At 44.4% G+C, this 24,945-nt stretch overlaps 1 protein-coding gene across 3 annotated transcripts in view; it reads right to left on the bottom strand.

Moving 5' to 3' along the window:
• STX1A (syntaxin 1A) overlaps positions 1–24,945 on the bottom strand; it is a 120,664-nt gene that overhangs the window by 36,836 nt on the left and 58,883 nt on the right. For all 3 annotated transcript variants that reach the window (XM_083172074.1, XM_083172073.1, XM_083172072.1), the window contains exons 2-3: positions 9,687–9,764; positions 7,358–7,457 (exon numbers count right to left, since the gene is read on the bottom strand). In XM_083172074.1, the coding sequence (XP_083028200.1) occupies positions 7,358–7,457; positions 9,687–9,764 (178 nt within the window). The remainder of the gene's footprint in view (positions 1–7,357; positions 7,458–9,686; positions 9,765–24,945) is intronic.

Here is a 24,945-nt window from a genome sequence, read left to right as displayed (position 1 = left end):
TCAGGTCCATCCCCGTCAAAACGTCCAGACCCGCAAGAAGCTGCTTTCCGTTAGCCGTCCATCACCTGAACAATCCAATCACAGCGAATGCAATCCTAATATCAACAGCCCAACAACGTGTCCCTACTTGGCAACTTGACCCCCATAGAGGTAGCTAGAAATGGAATGCATGTAATGTCTTTATGTAATATATGTAATGTATGTCTCCCCCACCCTTTCATCCCTGATGCTGCACTGTAATCCACAAAAAAATCCTAGTGTGCGCAAGCATACATGGCCAATAAAGTTGATTCTATTCTATTCTATGTTGTCCATAACAACCATTTAGATCATACTTATTATTTATTTAGCACCTTCTAGAAGATAATAGATTGAATCTGTTGGGTTGCTATGGGCAACATCCCATTATTATTATTTTTTTGGTGGGATCATTGTCCTATAATAAATCTCTACCTATTCGGCACACTACCAGTCAAAGTTGTTGATATTGTTTTTATTTGGTTTGTCTCAAAGGACAAAATTATGAAAACTATAAATTCAATTATCAACCTTCTAACATCAACCAAGCAGTGATGTGTTTTCCTTCCGGATTTGGGGCCATGATAGCAGGAACCAGAAATCTTGGCCTAGCATGTAACTGCCCCCATGTCATGCATCCTCCCAAAGCTGTGACCCAATGGTTTCCCAGCTCCACCGGTCCTTAGCTTTAGTTGCCATAGCTACGATTTGTGTACTAGGGGCCTGATTCTGGTTCACAGCTGAGAGCAAAAGAAAACCATCCCAGGAGGAAAATGAGGAGTAAGGGATAAGTAGTTAATTTAAAGCATTTTGGGCCTGATTCTGGATCACTCGCAAATCCAAGTTCTCTCTCTAACGAACAAACCCATGTGCACTGCAGGTGGGGCTGATGTAACATGTACAGAGAGAGTCTCTTCACATCTGCCCCACCTGCAGTGCACATGGTTTTGTCCATTAAAGAGAGAAATTGCCTTTGCGAGTGATCCAGAATCAGCCTAGCGAACATGTAAACTCTGCCCGCTGACTGAACGCCCGCCCTCCTCCGCCACGGGAATCCTAGCAGGGATGTTTTCACACCCCCTCGCATGTGGCTGCACGGGTGAAAAATCATTTAATGGTCACAGACCATCAAATTATTTTTTTCCCGTTTACAAATAAAAATCAGTCTAGACTGACTTTTATCTTGGCTGAAGATTGCCAAATCCAGGGCTGGTGATGACATCATGTGATGTCAGCTGCCAGCAGTCCCCTGTCCCACCCTTCCCTCCCCTAACAGTACAAACACCTCGATGAGTGCTTGTCATGTCATGTGACCAACTCCTGACCTCTTAAACAGTCGCAGAGGCTGCTGGGAATTGTTTACCTGAGAAATTACAGAGATGTGTGTAGCGCAATGTACCATGTCAGACATACAGTAATACATTGCAGGAGCAGGGTGTTACACAGGGGGTTTGCACAGGCGCATATTGGCAAATGCACGGAACCCACCATCAAAAACGGGGCCAAATTTGTCCCCATCCGAAAGGCTCTGAATTAGGCCCTCAGGGCCAGATGTACTAAGTTTGAAAAGTGATAAAATGGAGAGTGATAACGCACCAGCCAATCAGCTCCTACCTGTCATTTTCCAAACACAGCTTGTGACATGGAAGGTAGGAGCTGATTGGCTTGTGGTTTATCACTCTCCATTTTAGTAATTTTCAGGTTTAGTACATCTGGCCCTTCTGGCATGATATCTAATAAGGACCTATGGCTCCACCCTCAGGAAAGTGTCTTAAAGACAAAATACTCACTAAAGATGGCAATCACTTTTTCATTCAATGAGAATTTCTTCCCATGGAGCCAGATTTGAAAAATCTGGAAAAAGGAAGAAGATGCTCTGGGACAGATCCGAGGAAGAGGGTACATGAGGAATTCAAAGCCAAACTGTGTTATTTTGTCAATGTGGCGGTCGACGGCGCGTTATCTTGGTGGTACAGCACTTTTTTTACGTGCAACTCTTGACCATTTATTTTTTAGCTCTTCTTTCAAGCAGTCCAATAACATTGTGTAGTACTCTCTTATTGTTTCATCATTTTGCAAGAAGTGAATTAGGAATCCCAAAAAACAATTATCACCGCTCCAGTCGACAAAACAATTTTCGCCTGTTCGGTGAGCTTTCTACAGGAACTTGTGGTGTCTTGTGGTGGATCGAAGCTTTGTCCAGAGTTATGAAACAAAACCCAGCACATTTACAAGTGGATACCGTGAATCCCAACCACAACTGCACCTCTGTGTGTGCACACCATGGGGCACTGTATAACTTTAGCAGCTAAGACCCGTGCGTAGTTCAAAATAATGAACCACTTCTGCATGGTGTGAGGCGCAAAATCAGGCCCTTGGCCTTTCACAACTCCCACACACTGTTAATCAATCAAATCAAAATACTGAAGTGTACGTGTGCCTTTTGAGTAGATCACAGGCAAAAAGAAAGCGCCACTTTCCTTTCCTCAAATGTGTTGCTGCTGTACAAGGGAGCAATCAACCTAACAAACCTGTTTCTTTTGTGTTCTAGCGAAACAAATAAATTATACATAGCTGCCCACACAGAATATGTCAATTTGGAAGCACTGCTTAAATACTTTCCACTAGCACTTAAAAAGGTAACTTAACAATAGCTCAAGCAAGTTCCAATTCTTTCAGTAACTAGCGAGTTATTTTCTTGTCTGTACTGCTGAAATAGATAAATGCTGTGTTTTCTACTGTAGCTACGTACCTGCATTGATTGCAGTGACCTTCACTAAGGTGATGATTTAAATATATATGCAAGATATACTGTAGTTTGAATACTGATATAATAAACAGACACATATTATTCAGGGCCGGTGCAAGGCACCGGAGCGCCCCAGGCGAGTCGGGGTGGGGGCGCCCCGGTGCCGGGGGGAGGGAGGGGGGGGGGGGTACCTGTGTAAAAAAATTGCTGCCCCGGCGTCCCTGCAGTGCTGGGGCGGTCAGGGGTGTCTGTGCCGTAGGGGTACCTGCGGCGCCGTCATGTGTATAAAGCTGGCTGCGGCCGGCGGGGTCCCTGTAGTGAATAGCAAATAACTAGCGCTTCCCGCGCCGCCGCACGCATAGCGCTAGTTATTTGCTATTCACTACAGGGACCCCGCCGGCCGCAGCCATCTTTATACACATGACGGCGCCGCAGGTACCCCTACGGCACGGACACCCCTGACCGCCCCAGCACTGCAGGGACGCCGGGGCAGCTATTTTTTTACACAGTTCGCTGGGGGTGAGGGGCGAACTGCCGCCCTCCAGGTGCCGGCGCCCTAGGCAAATGCCTAGAGCTGCCTAGTGGTGGCGCCGGCCCTGATATTATTTACATAAATACACACACACACACGGAAAATACAATTTTTCCATGTGTGTGTTTGTGTGTAAATAATATGAGTAGCTTGGCTTTGTTTCCATGTTGAAGTATGGCTTATTAGCCACAATTCTTCCATGAAGACCACCCTGACCAGACTTCTCGGGAGGGTAGTACCTGGGACCCACTGGTTTCTGCCAGTTTTGAGCTGATGGCACTGCTGGAAATCTTCCCTGGTTTTGGAGAGACTTTAAGCATGATGTGTATGTCTGATGCACTAAAGGGGGTTATTGTGGTTGATTCGCTCGGATGCGTATTCAGGAAAAATCTACCGGACGGTCCTGTTCGGCCAATAAGAAATGTCAAAACGGTATCCAAAAGAGTGTGTCCTTCTACTGCTTGCAGCACTAAAGGGACACTGTCTTTTGGATACCGTTTGCGACATTTCTTATTGACCAAACAGGACCGTCCGATAGATTTACCCTGAATTATGCAATTTTTTTGCTAATTTTTTTTTTATAAATCTATAAACTACGCTTGATGCCAGTGTATGTGTAGTTCAGTGAAAAGTCCAAGGTGGACCTACACATTTTACCTTATTGAATATTATTATGATGTTTCCAGTGCCACTGGTGTTCACACAAGTTCTTACACCCAATGTGGATGCAGATAAGGAAATAAATATTAATGTCACATCTCCGGTTACTGAGCAGTAACTGGAGATTGAGGAGAATTGTACCCAGCTGCATACCGGCTATTTAAACCGGACTGGAGGATCAAAAAGCACACTTCTGATGAAGGACGTATGTTCTGAAACGCGTTAAGTGTGCTTTTATTCTTTAAACTGTTGACCCCATTTTGCCCAGCTTTAGTCGTCTGTCGGAGCACCTCTTTGGTCCGGACCTGGAGTTGCCGCTTTCAACACCTGTGGACACTTTGACTGCTGCTTTGCCTCGGGGAATCAGTTTTATGCTTTTATATATGTCATCGTCTGTAAGTGCACAGCTTTATTAAATGTTTACATGTACAAGACATATTGCACTATTTGCACTTTTTTTCATATCTCCATTCAGAGTATATGGAGTTGACGGTGACCTAACCCTGGATGAAACCTGCTGACAATTAAAGGGCTAATTCCCTTTATGGTGACATTAACCCCTTGGGTGGTGGGTTTTGCTGGGGCCGGAGGTTTGTCCTGCCCCAGCAAAACCCACCACAGAACGCTGGAAGCCGCCCCCCCCTTTTCTCAGCTCAGGCGTTAGTACGCCGGAGCTTCCCTGCTGCCGCTCTCACCCCTCAGCCGCCTGTCACATTCAGCAGTGACGTAGGTGGCGGGCTGGGGGATGTTCGCGGCTCGGGAGGACTCGGGTGCCTGAGCGCTCCCGAATCCCCCCGAGCCGTGCCGACCATACCCGAGCCTGCCGCCTCCGTCACTGTAAAATGAGTGACGGCGGCTGGCGGGTGGGTCATAGAGGTGGAGCCCCGGCTGACTGATGGATCGCCGGAGCAAAGGTGACGGGGAGGGCGGGGGGTAACTTGGGGGAGGCTGTGTGTGCTCCAGAGGGGCTGCGCCAGTGATGCACACCTGGACACCACTGGCGCACACCTTTTCTATATTAGTGGTATGCCCACAGCTGAGCCCGGAAAATTTCCGGGCATACCACGCAAGGGGTTAATATTTATTTCCTTATCTTCCTCCACATTGGGTGTAAGAAGTTGTGTGGACACATATATTGCTTGTCTTTTCTGTTAATGTATAAGTGGATGTGGGATTTCACATGTTATACTAAGCTGCATCTGGTTTTATTGAGCGCACCAACCCCGATTCTTCCTTGTTATCTGCGTACCATGGTCATGTCAAAAATGTGAATGTCAACAGAACAGGGGTGAATTTACTAAGCTGGGAGTTCTATTGAACATGGGACGTTGCCCATCATATTCTACTTCTTATCTATGTAGCATCTTCTAGAAGATAACAGATAGAATCTGATTGGTTGCTACGGGCAACATCCCATCTTCAATAGAACGCCCATATTAGTAGATTTATCCCACACTGTCAACAGAACATGTTAGGGTTTTAAAATGTCAACATATCATCATGTTAGAAAGCAGTGTCAAAACTATGAACATGTCAACAGCCCACACGTTGACATCCATGTTGGCAGTCAGCCCATGTCAACATTCTGAAAGCCATTGTCTACCATACCCCATTGTCATACGGAAAAAGTGAGATAAAAGAATTATAAAAAAGAGTGAAGGTTGTAATAATTAGGTGACTGCGTTACAGTAAGGGTTACAAGGTTCCTCCACCCAGAATACAGTTATTACTATTTACTGTGTGTGGACTGTAGCTATGTACAACAATTCATTTCTTATCCCCAGTGATCCTGTTAACTAAGATAATGGTCTACACTTTGAAGAGGTGACAAAATGGATTCCGCGGTTACCACCCCTTTGCATAGTAACTCTCCAAAATACTCAAACTCTCTAAAACAGGGGTGGCCAAACCTGTCCTCAAGATCTACCAACGGTGCTTGTTTTCCAGGCAACCTGTGGATCTATAGTAGGAATGAATGCAGCAGGTTTTAAAATGTGACAGTTAGTAATGACTACAGCTGTGCAGCAGCTAGGTAACCTGGAAAACGTAGACCGTTGGTAGATCTCGAGGACCGGTTTGGCCACCCCTGCTCTAAAGGCATCCTGAGCACCCAATCCACTGCTGGATTCTAAAGCATGTTGCCCAGCTAAATTACAATCAGTTTACAAGCCTGCTCCTGTTACCATGACACCAAGAATAATGAGTATTTAATATGTGAGCAAAATGTGTATTTAATATGTGTTTTTATTTAAGTGGTCAGTCTGGCACCAACATTTCCACGTGTATTTTACATGTTCAGAACCTGACTAAATTGATGAATTAATTAAACAGAAGTAATGTACACACACCATAAACATATAATATGCTGGAACAATAAAACCTTATTCAACATATACATAATGCAATCAAATCATCAACGTCACAGATTTTTCCTCACATCCTATAGAACAGGGGTCCTCAAACTATTTTCTCTGGGAACCCATCAGACAAGAAAAATAATGACAGGACCCCAGCAAGTTACTGCAGAAGGCCATCACATCACCTGTGTAGTCAGCAGACAGCACATACATGGCAGCATTGTGGAGGCACAAAGTGATGGAAGGAGTCTGACATAGCAGGCAACTCAAAAGATTTTCCAGATTACTTGAATCACTGACAGATTAGAAAAGTCATCAGCCTGATGGTCAGCAACGTGGAGTTGCAACCCCATGCTGAGAAGGTTGGGACCCACTTTGGGGTCAGGACCCACAGTTTGAGAACCTAGTGTTCTTGCTAGGCTGTTTTAGCGGGGCGCTGCGCCCTGCCCGATTTTTAAGGGGCAAAATGCGCCCTGCCTCTCTCGCAGCGCCCCGCTAAAACAGCCTCACGGGGAAGCCCAGCGTTGCCGTAGACGGCGATGCCTGGCGCTTCCCCGGCAGCACAGTGGCTTCGGACGGGACGGGCCCGCCCCCTTTGATGACGGTGGTGGCCGGGCCCGCCCCCTTTGATGACAATAGCGGCCCAAGCACGCCTCTTTCATGACGGCGGCGGCCCAGGTACGCCCCCTTCATGACGCCCCCTAGCGCCCTGCCCGCTGTCACTCCTAGAGTGAACACTAAGAACCGCTGTTATAGAGGATGCAGCAACGTTGCAGTACAGTACCATAATATGTGGGGATGTGGGTCATAGTTTAACAAGCAAAAATAATGCAATCCACGGATTCAATCCAAACTAGTAACATCGCCGACGCATGAGGTACAATGTTTCTAGGGGCTGAATGTTTCGAGTTTTCCCCATAAAATGGCTATTAAAATTGCGTGTAGGTCATGAACACATGTAATAGCAGTTTCACAATAAATAACTGACCAGATCTACAAAAGACATAGAACTTTACCGAATAATAATAATGTTATACTTACTTTCATCAGGGTTGGGAGAAGCAAGAATAGCACTGTGCTTTCTCTTCACTTCCTCCACATTCTCAGCTATCTTGTCAATGAAACCTCGGATCTCCTCCACCTGGAGACATAAAAAAAAAAGGATCAATCTCAGCAAATGTACTAGCATTAAATAAGGGTGAAGAGCTACAGAAGTGGAGTAATCTAGCAGAAGAAGACAAATCTGTCGTAGAAGAAGATAGTAGAGGACTAATCTGTAGCAGACAAAGACAGAAGAGGAGACAAAAATTGTATAACTTATGCGTAGAAATGGGGGAGACGGCTGATACCCAAATAGACGTTACCCAAGTCTATTCTGCAAATACAGGTCACAAATAGTAAAAAGGATTTTGCGCTCCTCAATCAGGATTCCATACATAGGGGAATCACAATGTTCACATACAAGATGGATATTTCCCCATGAAATACAAAAGAAACCAAGAAAACAAAGTCTTATTCAATGATTCTTTAGGCCACATAACAATACGTTAAGATCTCCAAAAATGTTCGGGCCTATGGATTCCCAGGTCCGTGCATTAGTGTTCGGTCATGGATCACCACGTGTGGGGTTGTAGAAAACAAATGGTCACTTTGAAGCTTACATCAAACACATTGGACAAAGCAAATCAAGGTATCTTTGCATCATAGTTATGGAGATGAAATGCTCACGTGAATACTTCCTTCTACATCCGCCTTTTATGATAAAAAGGGTTTTTCATTTCTCCAAACAGTTAAAATCCAAGTGTAAACACACCAATAAAAATCAAAGGTAAGTCTTTTCCACCGGCAGATGAAATACACACCGTATGATATCAAATAGTCAGGTGTAAAGTGAGATATTTACCCGGGATGCAATATCACCACAATTCCAGTCTAAGATATGTATGTGTCCGGTTAATGGTATCTACTCAACCAGGTCTTTTTCAAGGATTTCCATTAACCAGACACACACGTATCTTAGAGTGGAATTGTGGTTTGCATGTGAACATTGTGAATCCCTACATATGGAATCCGGATTGAGGAGCGCAATATCCTTTTTTTGGGGGGATGCTCTAACATCCGCACCCCCTTACCGCCGCACATCACCCCCCCATCGCCTACATAATTATCGCATATGCTCTAACATATGAGATCATTATGGCAAAGGACAGCTCTTGCGTTAAGAGCTGTCCTTTGCAGTGAGAGACAGCGGGTCCCATCAGTACCTGGCAGCTCTCAGCGGCTCCCCCCTCCCTCCCTTACCCGGCGCTGCTGCACTGGGCTCTCCTCCTCCCTGCACCCAGAAGAGGATCATAGTGCAGGGAGGAGGAGGTCACAGGGGAGGGGGGCCAAGCGGGGCGGCGGGGGTCGCGATAGATTTTTCTGGCGATGCCCCCCGTTGCAATAACTCGGCGGGGGATGCTTAGAGCATCCCAAAATTTTTAGTTTAGAGAAGAGGATTGATCAATAGAAGAAGGAAGAGGACTAATCTGTAGTAAAAGAAGAGAGAAGCGACTAATCGAGCAAATAAAGGCAGAAGAAGACTAATCTGTTAATTAGAAAGAGGGAATCGATCCAATTCAATTGCTTGTTCCAAATGGACAGATTTCTGCTCACTGCCTCCTGAGTTAGCTAACATAAATATGTGAGAAGTACGTGGTTTGGGAGCCCTAACCAGGACAATAGATAGGTCTAACCTCTTTACAGGGTGCTTTGGGCAGAATACCTGTTGAGCTCCTGAAAACAATCAAATTGCTCCCTCAGGCGCCCATTTATTATCCTAGTGCCCAAACTAATTTAATTACCCCCTATGTTGATCACAAATTTAAAATTTTTCTAAAATGGGCACTGCAGGTGGAGCAAATGTAACATATGCAGAGTGAGTTAGATTTGGGTGGGGTGTGTTCAAACTGAAATCTACAGTAAATTGCAGTGTAAAAATAAAACAGCCAGTAATTACCCTGCACAGAAACAAAATAAGTCACCCAAATCTAACTCTCTCTGCTCATGTTACATTTGCCCCACCTGCAGCGAACATGGTTTTGCATAATTGAGAAATATTTTGCATTTGTGATCAATTCTGAATCAGGCCCTAGTGCTTTAATTATTGTCTTATTATCTAATCCATATTTCTCTAGCTCTAGAGTTGTGTAGAATTTTAAACGAGTCCAATTTGAGCACCGGTGTGTCTCCGAAGATAGCTGAAAAACTAACTACCTTTCTTACTGTCCTTATTAAACCCATCAACAAAACACAGACAGACAGACATGCTTTGCTTACCACTACAGCTGAAAAATACTTTTATTTCAAAGATACAAGCAGGATATCATACCTGTTCAAAGAATTCATCCATGAAGCGGTCGTGATCCAAACTGACAGCCACTTCATCATCTTCATCACTGTCTTTTGCCTGCAAGACAAGCAGTTCACAGGTTATTCTTGAATCATGTACTGCATTAAAATGAAGATTCCTGCTTCCAGCTCACACCATCATTAAAGTGCACAGCCATCCAATTACAGTGGAGGCAGACGTTCGGTCTAAACCAGCTCATCAATTAAGTATTTAGGATACAAAAACTGTCATTTTTAGAGTTCTTCTTATCTCTGCTGGAAGAAATGGTTCCTACTTTTAATATTAAGTTCTGATCCAGCTGCAAAAATATGCATAAAATGGCTATAATGCAGCCATTTTATTGCGACATTAAACTAAATACCACCTACTTTTTTCAAAATAAAAGTGGAGAGAAATTTGGTGGCATCACAATATAGGTAGAATATGGAGTGAAAGGTCATTTTTTTCTCATCTTTTATACTACGCCATGACGATACAATGCAAATACATATAAACACGTTCTATTTATAGATAGATTTATAAATATACACAAGCAACGAATAATCAGCGGTACATTCACAAACAAGTAATCACAACGGGTTTATTTTCAGTTGATGTCCATCAACATCATTATCATCTGTTATTTGCACCTGTCCGTAGATAATACAGATTTCTCAGGCATGTACACTGTGCAAAAGTTTTAGGCAGGTGTGGATACAATGCTGCAAAGTAAGAATACTTTCATAAATAGAAGTGTTAATAGTTTATTTATACTGATCAAAATGCAAAATTAATGAACAGAACAGAAATCTAAATCAAATCAATATTTGTAATGACTACCCTTTGCCTCAAAGCAGCATTAATTCTTCTAGGTACTGTACACTTGCACAGTCAGGGATTATGTAAGATTATAGTCAGGTGTATGATTAACCAATCATAACAAAGGGTGATAATAATCATAATTTCCATATGTAGGTTGAAACACAGTCACTACTCTGCTGTAGAGGAGGTTAAATATTGGTGAGGATCAGCCAACCGCTACTACAAAAGGTGAGGGTGTGGAAGACCGTTTCATATTTCAGATCATACACCATGGCAAGACTGAGCACAGCAACAAGGTAGAAGGTAGTTATACTGCATCAACAAGGTCTTTCCCAGGTAAAGATTTCAAAGCAGACTGGGGTTTGAAAATGTGCTCTTTAAGCTCTTTTGAAGTAGCACAAACAAATGGGCAACACTGGGAACGGTAGAAGAAGTAGTCGACCAAGGAACTTAGTGCCATCAGATGAAAGACACATCATGCTTACTTCCCTTTGAAATCATAAGATGTCCAGCGGTGCCATCAGCTCAGAGGTGGCAGAAACCAGTGGGATCCGGGTACACCCATCTACTGTCTGGAGAAGTCTGTCCAGAAGTCCTCTTCATGGAAAAATTGCAGACAACTTGGAAACAAGGCCAAGCGACTCAACTATGCACAAAAACATAAACTGGTGTGCAGTAAACAGCAGATGCTCTAGACTTTTGTGTCCAATTTTTTTAATATTTGTCTGTAACAGAAGGTGATTTGTTCAACGAGGGCTTTAGAGTGGTACAATAATCAGTGCCTGCAGGCAACAGTTAAGCATGGTCGAGGTCCCTTGCAAGTTGGGCTGCAATTCAGCAAATGGAGTTGGTCAAGAATAATGGTGTCCTCAATGCTGAGAAAAACAGGCAGGTACTTATCCATCATGTATTACCATCAGGGAGGCATCTGATTGGCTCCCAATTTAATCTGCAGCAGGACAACGACCCCAAACATACACCAATGTCATTCAGAACTGTCTTCAGTGTAAAGAAGAACAAGTAGTCCTGGAAGTGATGATATGGTCCCCACAGAGCCCTGACCTCAACATTGAGTCTGGGATTACATGAAGAGACAGGAAGATTTGAGCAATCTGACATCCACAGAAGAGTGCAAGGGTGAAATGTAATAGGATGAGAGATTCAGAAAGTGAGAGATTTGGTAAGAAATCTCCAGTTTTTTTAAAGTGGCAATCATTGACACAGCAAAATCACACTGGTTTTGCTGTGTCAATGATTGCCACTTTAAAAAAACTGGAGATTTCTTACCAAATCTCTCACTTTCTGAATCTCTCATCCTATTACATTTCACCCCAAGTGTACCTAAAAGATTTGCTGCTGTTTTAAAGAAAGGGATGGTCACATCAAATAATGATTTGGATAGAATTCTCTTCTCTTCATTCACTTTGTATTTTGTTAATTTAAAATAAACTATTAACACTTTTATATGTTAAAGCATTCTTACCTTGCAGAATTTTTACCAAACCTGCCTAAGAGGCCGATATATCACCACCCACATCTGAGGATGTAAATGTAACATGATAAAATCGTCCAGACCTTCAATGTGATAATTGTTTAATTAGCACGGATGTATCATTATTGCATGTAGGGCAGAGAAAGCTCTATCCCTGCCAATGCCCTCTGCAGCTTTATCTGTGTACTTTTGAATGAAAAATACCTACAGTACAGATGGAGCGCCTGGCCTGCACCCTTTCTCAGATTGGTTTAGTACATTTTCTTATATATATATATATATATATATATATATATATATATACACTAAACAGGGGGCTGCAGGTTAAATGCATTGATCAATTCATGAACTAAATCTCCACTATTTATTAATATAGTTAATTAATGTAGTGCAGAGCCCCTACAATTTCTGTTTAAACAATGTGGTCACAAGCCATAGGGCACCCCAAAACTAGGAAAGGTGTGTGCCGATGTTTAGTGTATATATATTGTTTATTAGATTTTTTTTTTTTTTTTAATTAGTCTTATTGTGGTCACATTCTCTCCTGCACCCTGTTTTAACCTTTATTTCATAGCTTATGTTAACCAGTTCCCTAGATGATTATTGACAGGTGTGTTGGTAACTGCTCACCTATAAAAGCACAGTCTGCTGTGAGCTTCAGACCAGATAGCATGCCTGGAATCAAACATTGATGTGATAGCTGTGTGTATTGTAGCCATTTTGAGTGATAGTGTTAGGACCTGCAGAAAAGTGGGGTTCCGTGAAGGGGGCTGCAGGCTTAAATGCATTGATCAATTCATGAACCAAATCTCCACTATTTATTAATATCAGTTAATTTAGTGTGTGCAGAGCCCCTACAATGTCTTTATGTATATATATATATATATATATATATATATATATAGTCCTCCAATGAAAGGCACTCCAATTGCAGATAAAAACTTTTTAGTAAATGGATGTCACCGAATACATTGTATTTTCGGGGTCAGCGCCCCTTCCTCAAGGTACAATCCAGTCCTCCAGTTTTGGATTGTACCTTGAGGAAGGGGCGCTGACCCCGAAAATACAATGTATTCGGTGACATCCATTTACTAAAAAGTTTTTATCTGCAATTGGAGTGCCTTTCATTGGAGGACTGTTTGTATTATTTTAAGTGCACCCAAGCCAGTTGACCCCGAGACCCCTGAGTGCCGGCATACAGTAGGATATATATATATATATATCTGCCCATAACTCTTTTGCACAGTACAGTATGTACAGTACCCGTCTCATGGATTGCATGTTTCTGCTCCCTATACCGCTTCTTCAGGACGGGGACTGCCATAAGTGTCAGAGTCACACAAATCAGCAAAAGCACATAGACGCCCACCCAATTTTTTGATTCGCTTAGTAGTCTTGCACTCTGTATGAGGCTCTCTTTGCAGCCTGTTATATATATATATATATATATATATATATATATATTTACAGGGTCAAGTTGGAAAATAAAAATGAATTAGCTGCGATAAAAACAACCAGGCATGTGGCTATTGATATGATAAGTTTATGAAATGCTGTGTACTGATGAGACTAATGTCTAGTGTGGGTACCGAAGCAAACAGAGCTGGAATGTAAAGTGATGTGCAATCAATAGGCATTCCTGTAAGATCTCCTGATCATACGCGTGTCCGTGTTTTATCTCAGGTTCATGAATTCATGCAGAACTTCAGTGATTCTGACTGTCACCAGAGCCTGAGCAGCAGGTTCCATTCTGGTCCTTCACTGTCTGATCTTCTCCACTGTACAAGTTACCAACCCAGATTGTTCAAACACATTGATATTCCACTTTATAACTCTGCAAGCTGCCCCTGAACTGCAACTGGATTCTGACTTTGCATGTGATTGTGACCTTTCATTCATTCATTCTTTCAGTGTCTCAGCAGTTACCAAGAGAGAGGAGACTGGAGTCTATGGTCCTTATTCTGGTTGGCTTCCAATTTTAGCCCTAAAGGTTCATGCAAGTTATGCTATGCAAGTGGGAAACCATTCCACTTCTAGGACCAGATGCATCAAGCTTCAAAAAGTGATAAAATAGAGAGTGATAAACAGCCAGCCAATCAGCTCCCACCTGCCATGTTACAGGCTACTTTTGAAAAATGAAAGGTAGGAGCTGATTGGCTGGCTGTTTATCACTCTCCACTTTATCATTTTCGAAGCGTGATACCTCTGGCCGCTAGTCTCTTAGCAACGTAGAAGCCTCCACTGAGCGTACAAGGAGCCATGCTGATGCTGTCGCAGCTGCGAATATGTACACAGAGACTGTGCGAAAATATGAAATTGCAGCCAATGCCTGGATTTGTATAAAGACACCCACCGACAGCTTTATGAGCTAGCGGCTGCGTACAAAGATGGTCAGTCACAGATCAGTTGATTGTTGAACTTAGGAGTAGCCCCATAGCCTGCGTCAGCAGAAACTAAGATGCCGGCGTCATCGCAGCTGCTTAAAGGTTTGCAAATTAACTTTTTAATTAATATTTTTTTTTAAAAATGGTACTTCATTACTTTCACGGCGCCAGCATGGCGCCGCGCTACTTCCGGGTTACGCTCGCCACAAACTAAGTAAAATAAACGAAGTTAACGCCATGCCAACATGGATAGTTCATACCTCCACTATCCATGTTGGCATGGAGTTGATTTTAATTAGCGTGGCGAGCGTAGCGAGCCACCGAGCCCGCAGCGTGGGCGAGCGAAGCGTGCCCCGCAAGGGGACTCTGACGCGCGGCGCCATGCTGGCGCCGTGAAAGTAAAGAAGTACCAAAAAGATATTACGTTGCTAGGTTATCTAGCAACTTAATAAAAAAAAAAAATCATTAAACAGTAAATTTGCAAACCCTTAAGGCCCCCATACATAGAGCCGACTTGTCCTAAGGACAAGTCGGACCCTATTCTCCTCCGAGCCGCCCGGCAGCTCCCCGGGAGGCTCACATACGATGAGGACTTTGATGATCACATGTAAAAAAAATATCAGGGAGCTGCAGGGCGGTGAGGAGCAGTGGGGGCGGGCGGCTGGGGAGGAAGCAGTGGGGCAGCAGCGCGTTACCAGATTGGGGCGGGCGGCGTTGACCATCAGTGTCACTCTCCACTGTCCAGCGCTAGCGGGCAGGCAGCCGCGGCTATTACATCTTTAAAATAATGTGTCAAATGACTCTCCGGCTTTTGATTGGCTGAGATAGAGCACTCTCAGCCAATCAGCGGCCGCGGAGGGAGGCCACTGATTGGCTGAGAGTGCTCTATCTCAGCCAATCATTAGCCGGGCAGTCATTTGACAGACACGTTATTTTAAAGATGTAATAGCCGCTGGACAGTGGAGAGTGACACTGATGGTCACCGCCGCCCGCCCCAATCTGGTAACGCGCTGCTGCCCCACTGCTTCTTCCTCCCCAGCCGCCCGCCCCCACTGCTCCTCACCGCCCCGACTGACTTACATCGCATGTTCCGCCGGTCCGACCCCTGGGGCCGGGTCTGATACGCACGGGACCGTGCATCGGACCCGACCCCATGTCATGAAGAACCGATTTGGGACGATTTATCGGGCCGATTGATCGCAATCGGCCGAAATCGGTCCAAATCGTGTTGATGTATGCCCACCTTTACGCAGCTGCGATGACTCCAGCATCTAAGTTTCTGCTGACGCAGGCTTTGGGGCTACTTTCAGGTCCAACATCTAGTCAGGTTTAACAGCCTTAGCGCAAGTAGCAGATCCAGTGGTGAGCCACTTTAAAATAAGAACAACGTCGTCCAACATTCAATGTAGACCATTATTGAACAAAAAAATATAAAAAAATGACAATTACATTTAAAATTTTAAACATGTTTGAATTGCAAAACAAATTTGGACTGCAAAGGGTTAATATCATGGTTAATTTGTACCGTGTGCCGTGGCACCGGACTGTGGAAATACTGTTCACCTCCAATAGACTCTGCATATCACTGTAGGGGCGGGGCTTGTTACTCTCATCATTAGGCCACACCCACTTGTGGCATGATTCTGCAAATCACAGTTCCATGAACATGGGCTAGTACCAAGGTGATGCTATTCTCTGAGAAACGCACCATCGCACGCAACCCCTATCCCAATAATTTACTAGAAAGTGGGAGGAATGTGTGTGGGTGACCTACTTGTCCTCAGAGTCAGGGGGAATGACCAAAAATTCAGGAGTACTCCAGATGTTCCAACACAATAGCGACAAATGAAACAGGCACATTATAAAGGTAGACAAAATAAAAGCAGACATGAAAATAAAACATTGTTCTTTGAAAAGGAAATTGACATTCCAAACATAGAATAGAATATATTTCTAAGTTTATTATCACATGGGATCTTGCAATCCCCCAAACACCATACTTAAATAGTCACCCAATAGGAATCAGGCAGATATGATGTCATAGCTCCAACATGGTATGTGGCAGGTGCGTCATTAGCGTATGATCGGAGACATCCTGGCTCCCCTGGAGAGCGCACACACTCCTGTGACTACAGCCGTAACTCCGCTGACTACACCGGTAACATGGGAACTGAACATTCTACAGCATAAATCAATTGTAAAGAGACACAACTACATTCATCAAGTAACTGTGCACACAAGCCAGAGACCTGAATTGCACACATGAATGCTCACGGGAATAAGGTTACTATTACAGCACATGAAGCTGACACGATATATGCTGGATTCATTTGGATACTTGTTTACTAATCACTGCCAGTACTTCCAAACAGGGCCGGAGTAAGGGCCGAATGGGTCTGTAGCTGAGTGTTCAAGGGCCTATTATGGAAAGAACAAAAATTGCATAAATGTGGCAAATAGAAATGCAATTGTAATACTTGATAATGATTTATGACCTGGCCAGCTAGTGGGCGGGATGCACGAAGATTCGCCGCCCCTCTCCGCCGCACATCGCCGGCTACCGCATAGATAGTTATTGCATAGGCACATATGCGATAATTATTGCTAAGGACAGCTCTTGTGCTAAGAGCTGCCTTTTGCGTTGCACCGGTGATGTGCAGCGGGTCCCCGTCCCTCCCTTACCCCGATGCTGATGCTGCGGGCTCTCCTCCTCCCTGTACCCGGAAGAGGATGTATAGTGTAGGGAGGAGGAGGTCACTGGTCCGGGCAGCACAGTACACAAGTGAGGGGGGTCAGCGGGGGTCTGTGAGGGGCAGCGGGGGTCTGTGTGGGGCTGCACTGTGTCGCATTAAGTAGCCCATAGGCAAAAGCAAAACGTGGCTATACCCCCCCCCCCGCAGCAAAAACCCGGCGCCCGGGTTTTCCTGCATATCAAAATGCATTAAAACCCTGTTAACGCATTTTGGCTGAGAGCTACGCTACCCGTCTCCCTCCGCCTACTACATGCGCCCGCCACCTGGCTGCCCGGGTCTCTGGTCCCCTTGCTGCATTCCCTGCCAGGCTCTCTGCGTGCAGCCCCCCGCCCACCCGCCCCGATCAGCTTGACTCCCTCGCCTGCAGCTAAATTGCATGCGATTTATCACATGCAAAACTTGGCACAACAAGTGTCAAATCGTGTGTGACCCACCCCGGGGAGCTGTCAGGATGATTAGGTCTGACTTGTCCTTCAGACAAGTTGGCCTAATGTAGGGGGGCCTTAACGTAGTCATCCTCACAGCCGAAAACTAAACCGCCCCTCTCCGCAGCCCAACCTACCTCTACTACTTACACTCAGTATGTCAGCTGATGGGATTTTGGTAGTCCTCCGTCTGCTGGCATCCTTAGCAACGGGATACCACCTACATCCGGTTTTGACACCTAGGCCCATCTTACAAGTAATATAGTTGATCTGTCTTCAGAAAATAAACTTCTCTAATCGCACTAACAGATATTGGGGGACATTTACTAAGATGTGTGTTCTACTTCACATGTGGGGGGAGATTCTGTAAAGCAAAAATGCAGTAAAAACCCAGTTTTCGGGGTTTTTACTGCATTTCTATATGCTATATGGCCCCTCCGCAGCGCTGGCACTGCGGAGGGGCCATATAGCATATAGAAATGCGGTAAAGACCCAGAAAAAGCTGGCGATTCCCTGCAGAAGCCAATGGGCTTCTTACCGCAGCGCTGTTTGAGGGATCCATCACGGATCCCTCCCAGCATGCCCTGCGGCCGCCGCGTCACTCACACCGCATCGCAAGGGACAGCTCTTATCGCAAGAGCTGTCCCTTGCGTTAATAACAGCATATGTTACAGCATATGCCATTATTAATAATGCAATGCCCGGCAATAATGGGCGCGGAAGTTACAACATCCCGCCCGTGATGTTGCTATGGGCAACCAATCAGAATATACTTCTTATTTATTTTGCACCCTCCAGAATATAGTAGGATCGGATTGGTTGCCCATACACATCTGACAGAGCTCATTTAAGAAATTATTTGCAGTTAGTTGTTATTTTTTTATGGCTATAAACAAATAAAATTCAAAATGTTTGGTTTTTTGGGGTCGGTTTCTGATTTCCAAATGATAGAACGCTATGCAAAAGCCAACCATCAGCGTTTGCTAAGGGAAACTTTAAACAAATCACTTATTCCGTGAGGAATTATTAGCCTAAATCAATCCAATACTGTGGGAGATTCTTTGACCCAGTTTCGGAGCTGAATAAATCAGAGATTGCTGTAGATGTGGGCTTATCAGAACACAAGACACATACATAAATACTGCAGTATTCCCTGTGAAGAACTACTGTGCAGCTTTTTGCTGGATTACCAGAGAGAAACTGTCACCGGTTGCTTGATGTTATGTGGGAAGGCAGAATCTCTCTCCCACCTCCCTCACAATACAAGAGAATTACTGTCCGTGAGAGAGCAGAGCTGACACTGTCATGTATCATCCTCTCTACAAGAGCTGAATCTTTCCTCCCACTTACATAGAACTGTGTATGCCGAGCCAGAAGATGGCCTGCCAGGGCATCAACCAGTTATACAGAGCATAAGACATGATAATAATAATAAAAAACAACAACAAAATAACAGAGAACAGAATAAACTATACAGCAACCAAATGTCTCCTCCAAGTATGCTGGCATAGACGGAACATCTCTGTTTTCTTAACGATTAAGGGGCAGCCAATCAGCTCCTAACTGCCATTTTACATAGCTGGGGCACAATTTAACATTCGCGATGAGTAATACCAATAAATATGCCCCTTATACCCCTTTCACACCACACAAATAATCCGGGTCCGACTTGGGTTGTTACTGGGACGACCGTGGTCACTGTGCAGTGTGTAAACGGCAAAAGGAAAACCCCCGGGCCAAGCAACCCGTCATTCCGACCCGGGTTAAAAGGGTTCTAACTGGGCCGGACCCGGGTTGCTGGGCAGTGTAAACGGGTAACCCAGGTCGAACGACCCAGGTCCCATGTACACTATAGTAAGGAGGCAGCTCCCACTCCCCCCCTGGCCCCCCCCCATGTTACGCTACCGATCCGCCCCCATGTGTTGCTGATGGGAGCTTCACCTCGCAAATGCATGTCCGAATCCCACGTGGGTCCCAGCATTTGGCGATGTGAAAGGTGTTTTACCTTTTTATTATATTATATCCAGCGTTACATTTTATGAACCCGGAAACCAGTCAGAAGTTTGACATGAACAGAATCTCAACAGGTTCTGAATGTCGACAACCAATCTGTCACCACGCAAAACTGTCCACATGTTCAAACTATGTTGACAATCTGGTGTTGACATGTTAAATGTCAACTTTATGAACGTGTCTATTTTTTTAACCAGGTCAACATTTTTTAATTTCAACATATTGGTTGTTGACCTAAAGTCCATGTTCACCATTCTGACTGTCAATAATCAGAACGTGTTGACATTCTGGTGTTGAAATTCTAAATGTGAACTTTTCATACCCTTGTTGCTGACGGTGTCCCATGGCAACACCTACACACGTGACTACATGACATTCAACAGAGTCCCTACATTTGTTGGTCAAAATCACAAATTCCCTATTTGTTATAATGTACATTATGAAAAACAAAACTTTACTTAAAAATAGTGTGTATATATATATATATATATATTCCAGCCCAATGACAGCTGACCTAACGCAAGATATACATAAAATAAAAACATACTTCAGGGATGGATGTATCATGTAGTAAAAAGAGTGTAAAAGTCACCAGTGGAAAAACTTCCCATATCAACCAATCAACTTCTACCCCTCATTTTATAGAATGTACTTGTTAGATGCTACCTTAAAGATAATTGGTTGCTATCATTTTCTTTCCTGTCACGTACCAGAAATGTCATAATTAATCACTACAGCCGGTGGAGAGGCTTAATGCACAATGCAAGTTCAGAGTTCAGGTCTGTGAAAAAAAACCTGCCAGCAAAGCGAAGGAGGGAGATACAAACAAGTATTTGCTGGCAGTGAAGGTGTTAATCTATTTAAGAGGCTGTTGGTTAAGGCAGTCTGTAAAATGAAACACCATCTGTCCCAGGGAACATCTGGTGCGTCTCTCCGCCCCTCACTCCTCTGGCCTCCTGCTGCAGGTGCTGGGAGAGACATCAGTCCAGGCAGACAGTAATTACACAGGTAGCCCAGAACAAAACAGCTCCGCCATCTCCCAAGAGGCCGTGCAATCCCATTATATGCCAGCCACAGTCGAGACAAAGCGCCCTCCTTTGCTCTGGCATGCCATTTCATCGCACATGAACTGCACCAACAAGGAGTAGAAATAAAGTCACCCCATGTTCTACACTCTTTGTAACAGGCTGACCTGTGATGTGTGTCAGATTTGCACATGTTATTATTAGTGGAACCAGGCAAAGGTACATACAGTGTAACAAGTTGGGCACCTACAAATTGAATTTAGCAGATGCATTATGTGTCCTGTGCATTACTGATATCACTTTTACTCACAGGACAATCATTTAAAAGAGTATTGTGAGTCTGACACAAAGACAAGAACCACTTCTCACTCATGACATTAAAGAACTCTGATACAGTACACACCAAGACTAACAAGACACTGAACATGCTGAAAACCACAATGCACAGGCACAGTGCATGATTCCCAGGGGCACACGCTGATTATTCAGTCATCTGTGGGGAAATCCATAAAACATGCCCTGCTGGTGAAACAGTGTTATGGACTACGGAACTCTACAAATTGAAAGCAGAATACACAGCAAAATTAAGTCTAGAACGCAACGGCATACGCATGGGCGTAACCTGAACTTTGTGGGCCCCATAGCATTAGCACAAATAGGTAGCTAGCAGGGTTGAAATCCCGGGGCATCAGTCCCTGGATTTTGGCCCTGGACGCTTTCACACATGACCAACCCAGGAATTTTGGCTGGTGTGAAAGGGGTATTAGCATGCCTATTGCCTCCTTCCCCATTAGTACTCTCCCCATGTGCACCCATCATATCTCCTTCCTGTATATATGTTGGCAGAGTATATAGCGGTGCTTGTGGTGTTGTTAGCCGACACACATTTTTGGAAGCTTAACCAGGAATGTGGGTTTATTGATAGTAATGAGCACAAAGTTAACAGGTACTGAAAAGGTTAACTTGCAGGTATACATTATATAACAGGCAGTAGATACTGATAGCATGTAATAACTGGCAGGGTACACAGGTATATGGTACAGGTATATGGTACAGGTACTTATTGTTATCCTGCAGCTTGCAGTAGATGATGGAGGGTAATGGAGTTCTCTTTTTAGCAGGCTTGAAGAAGTCTGTGCGGGTTGTCAGCAGGGCTAGTGCTGCAGGCGCTATACACAGGGAACTCTGTGAGGAGGTGATTGACAGGTCCCTCCATCGGGTGTGTATGCCGTGGGCTCAGGATGCGCTGCAGGGGCTTAGCAATCAATGCAAGCAATGAGTTAGAACTGAAATGAAGTTTTCAAACCATCTCTCATCTCCTCTGTACAGGTACATGAATGCCATTTTACAAAACCTGATGCTTTTCATTTAAAAGAACAGTCTGCAATGGAAATGTGTTTTGCTACTGGGAGCCTACAACATCCCCCACCTTTAATCAGATAAGCTGAGCAATGTGTGCAAACACCAACCCCTCCCCCTGTACCAGCTGACCTAACTTTCCTTTAAAATGGGAAATTTGGTGAAGCCTGGCCAAGGCTTGCCTGGCATCATCATCTGAAGCAAGTCGTCTAAAGCAAGCAATGAGTTAGAACTGGAGTTTGGACTGGATTTGGACATAAACCGAAACACTGCCACATTTTTATTTTGCTTTTCCCAAATTACTATCTGTCTCTGCCTCTGAGCTGAGGAAAGCTATGTATTACTCTTTTTTTACTGTTTCTTTACCATGATCTTCATCATATACCTCTACCCCCACTTTATGAAAAGCCTGTATGCTGTTCCTTCACTGATTGCACACCCTGCCAGCAACAAGCTGGCAGGGTGTGTCAGCTTTGGAAGAAAAGTGGTTCATAAATACAAATATTATTATTACTGCTGCCTTTGAGCAGCATGATCAAGATGGCGCCGCTGATGGCTGCCTAGGAGCTGTGCAGCTCAGTCAAATATATTCCCTGTGTGATAACTGTACTGTCTGCTTGTATTGTTACCTACCTGGCTGTTTCAGCGACCAGTGGCGCCGCTGATGGCTGCCTAGGCACTGTTCAGCTTGGTGGGTATGTGTTCCCTGTGTGATAACTGTACTGTCTCTGCTTAATGTTACCTACCTGGCTGTAGCAGTGACCAGTGGCGCCGCTGATGGCTGCCTAGGCGCTGTGCAACTCGGTGGGCATGTGTTCCCCACATGTAATGTCTTAATGAAATGTATGTAATGCCTTCACCCCCCCCCCCCCTTCATCCCTGCTTGATGCTGCACTGTAAATCCACAAAAAATTCCTAGTGTGCGCAAGCATACATGGCCAATAAAGTTGATTCTATTCTATTCTATTATGGCGCCATCCTGCTTTCAGTGAAGCTGCACAGCACGAGATCTGTCTACAATACACTGAGCGCACTCTCCTCAGGTAAAGGCGCGTTGGTTGACCTCTCATCTGACATCTCCTATCATCTACTCTCCCCGCGGGGCTTCTCCTCAGCAAGGCGCAATGATTGGGACCACCTACACCAGGGGATGGTGAGCACAGAGGGGCATAGCCTGCGGGCTGAAGCTACTGCTGCTAATGGAGACAGGTGCAGAGCGCACCTTTCCAACAGTATATACCTCTGTACCCTGCTTCACCAAGGGGACCTCTGACCTCCCTCCCCATGAGAGTCTCTCCTTCTTGCCTCTCTTTGAGCAGCTATGCTCTCCCTTCCTCCTTGCCACCCCAAGCTTGCCTCTAACCCCCCTCCCTATGATTGCCTCTCCATCTTGCCTCTCCTTGAGCACCTATCATCACCTCTCCCCGTATTTACCTCTGCACCCTGCCTCACCAAGTGTGCGTCTGACCCCACCACCCATGAGTGCCTCTGACCCACCTCTCCATGGGCACCTCTGTCCCTGCTGCCCCATATGCACCTTCCCCATATACATAGTAACATATTGACCCCTCCCCAAGGCTGGTGGCTGCTAATCAGAAGTAGCATGGAGATTAATCTATGACAAAAGGGGGACAAGCAGTGCCAATTTTAGTGAAACAAGTAAAAAACGGCAATCGGAGCCCAGGCACCATCAAAGACGCATGCGTAGCCGGCCGGTGTGGGAGCATGCATGGGGCTCGCCTATAGTAAATGAATCTGCTGTGGTGTAAATACTTTTTTTTTTTTTTAGGAGTTCTTTAATTAAAATGTAAATATTGTATTAACATTATGACAGAAAGTGAATATAGGTTGCACTACATGTAAATACAAAATGTCTCCCTTGCGAAGCTGGGACGGGTCACTAGTGGATATACTGTATATAGATGGGTTGATTAAACACATCTACAAATGGTTAGAACGCTATTTGTAAGAAACCAGATTACAGGAATACTCACTAGCTCAGGAAAAAAGTCATAAGACCACACAAGTATACAACCTCCTAAGTGCAACATAAAGTGAAATCGGAGAAAACCCAGAGAATGGGGCAGATGTATTAAGCCTTAACAAGAGATAAATGCAAGGGTGATAAAGAGAGATAAACGTCCAGCCAATCAGCACTTTACTGACTTTTTTCAAACACAGCCTGTAACATGGCAGTTAGCAGGTGATTGGCTGGATGTTTATCTCTCTTTACCACCCTCGCATTTATCTCTTGTTAAGGCTTAATACATCTGCCCCAATGTCATATTAATACGCCAGGACCTTGAATAGATTCCTCCCAGAACTTTATAGGACTTCGTTAATGATACTGATATTGGTTGTGCCGCGAACACTGAATTATATTCTTAACGATATCGTTCAGTGACAACCTCGGGACCTCCGCCAAACATGCAGTCACTGATGATAGCCTCAGATTGGACTGCATGTTCACATGGTCAGGGTCAAGCCCTGTACACACACACATCGATTTGCTTTTGATTCGATGTTAGATTCGATTTTCTATCAGATATGGCATTAGATATTTCAATTCAATTTGGCATTAGATCTATACTTTTGCATTGGATATCGAATTCGATATCGAATTAGATTTACATTCATGGTACATTGTACACATTCGATTTACTAGATCGAATTAGATATTTCCTTGGCTGCTCCTTTGTGTTCAATTTTGTGAAAACGGGAGCGTGCATCGAATCGAATGCAGATCGAAATTGACACAAAAAACATTTGATTTTGTTTAGGATTCCACTCGATTTTGCTTCTATAAGCAAAATCGAATCGAAAATCGGGAAAAATCGATGCATGTGTACAGGGCTTTATTGTTAAACTGGGGGAGAATGCCTCATTAACGATATAGAGCACAGGTGGGCAATTATTTCAGCTGGGGAGCCACTTAATACTTCCAGCACATATTCGAGGGCAGCACTTCAGAAATAGGGGGTGTGGT

The sequence above is a fragment of the Crinia signifera genome, chromosome 2 (genome assembly GCF_055691185.1).
Source record: "Crinia signifera chromosome 2, ASM5569118v1, whole genome shotgun sequence".
Taxonomy (NCBI): domain Eukaryota; kingdom Metazoa; phylum Chordata; class Amphibia; order Anura; family Myobatrachidae; genus Crinia; species Crinia signifera.
This window is presented reverse-complemented; position numbering and strand designations above follow the sequence as displayed.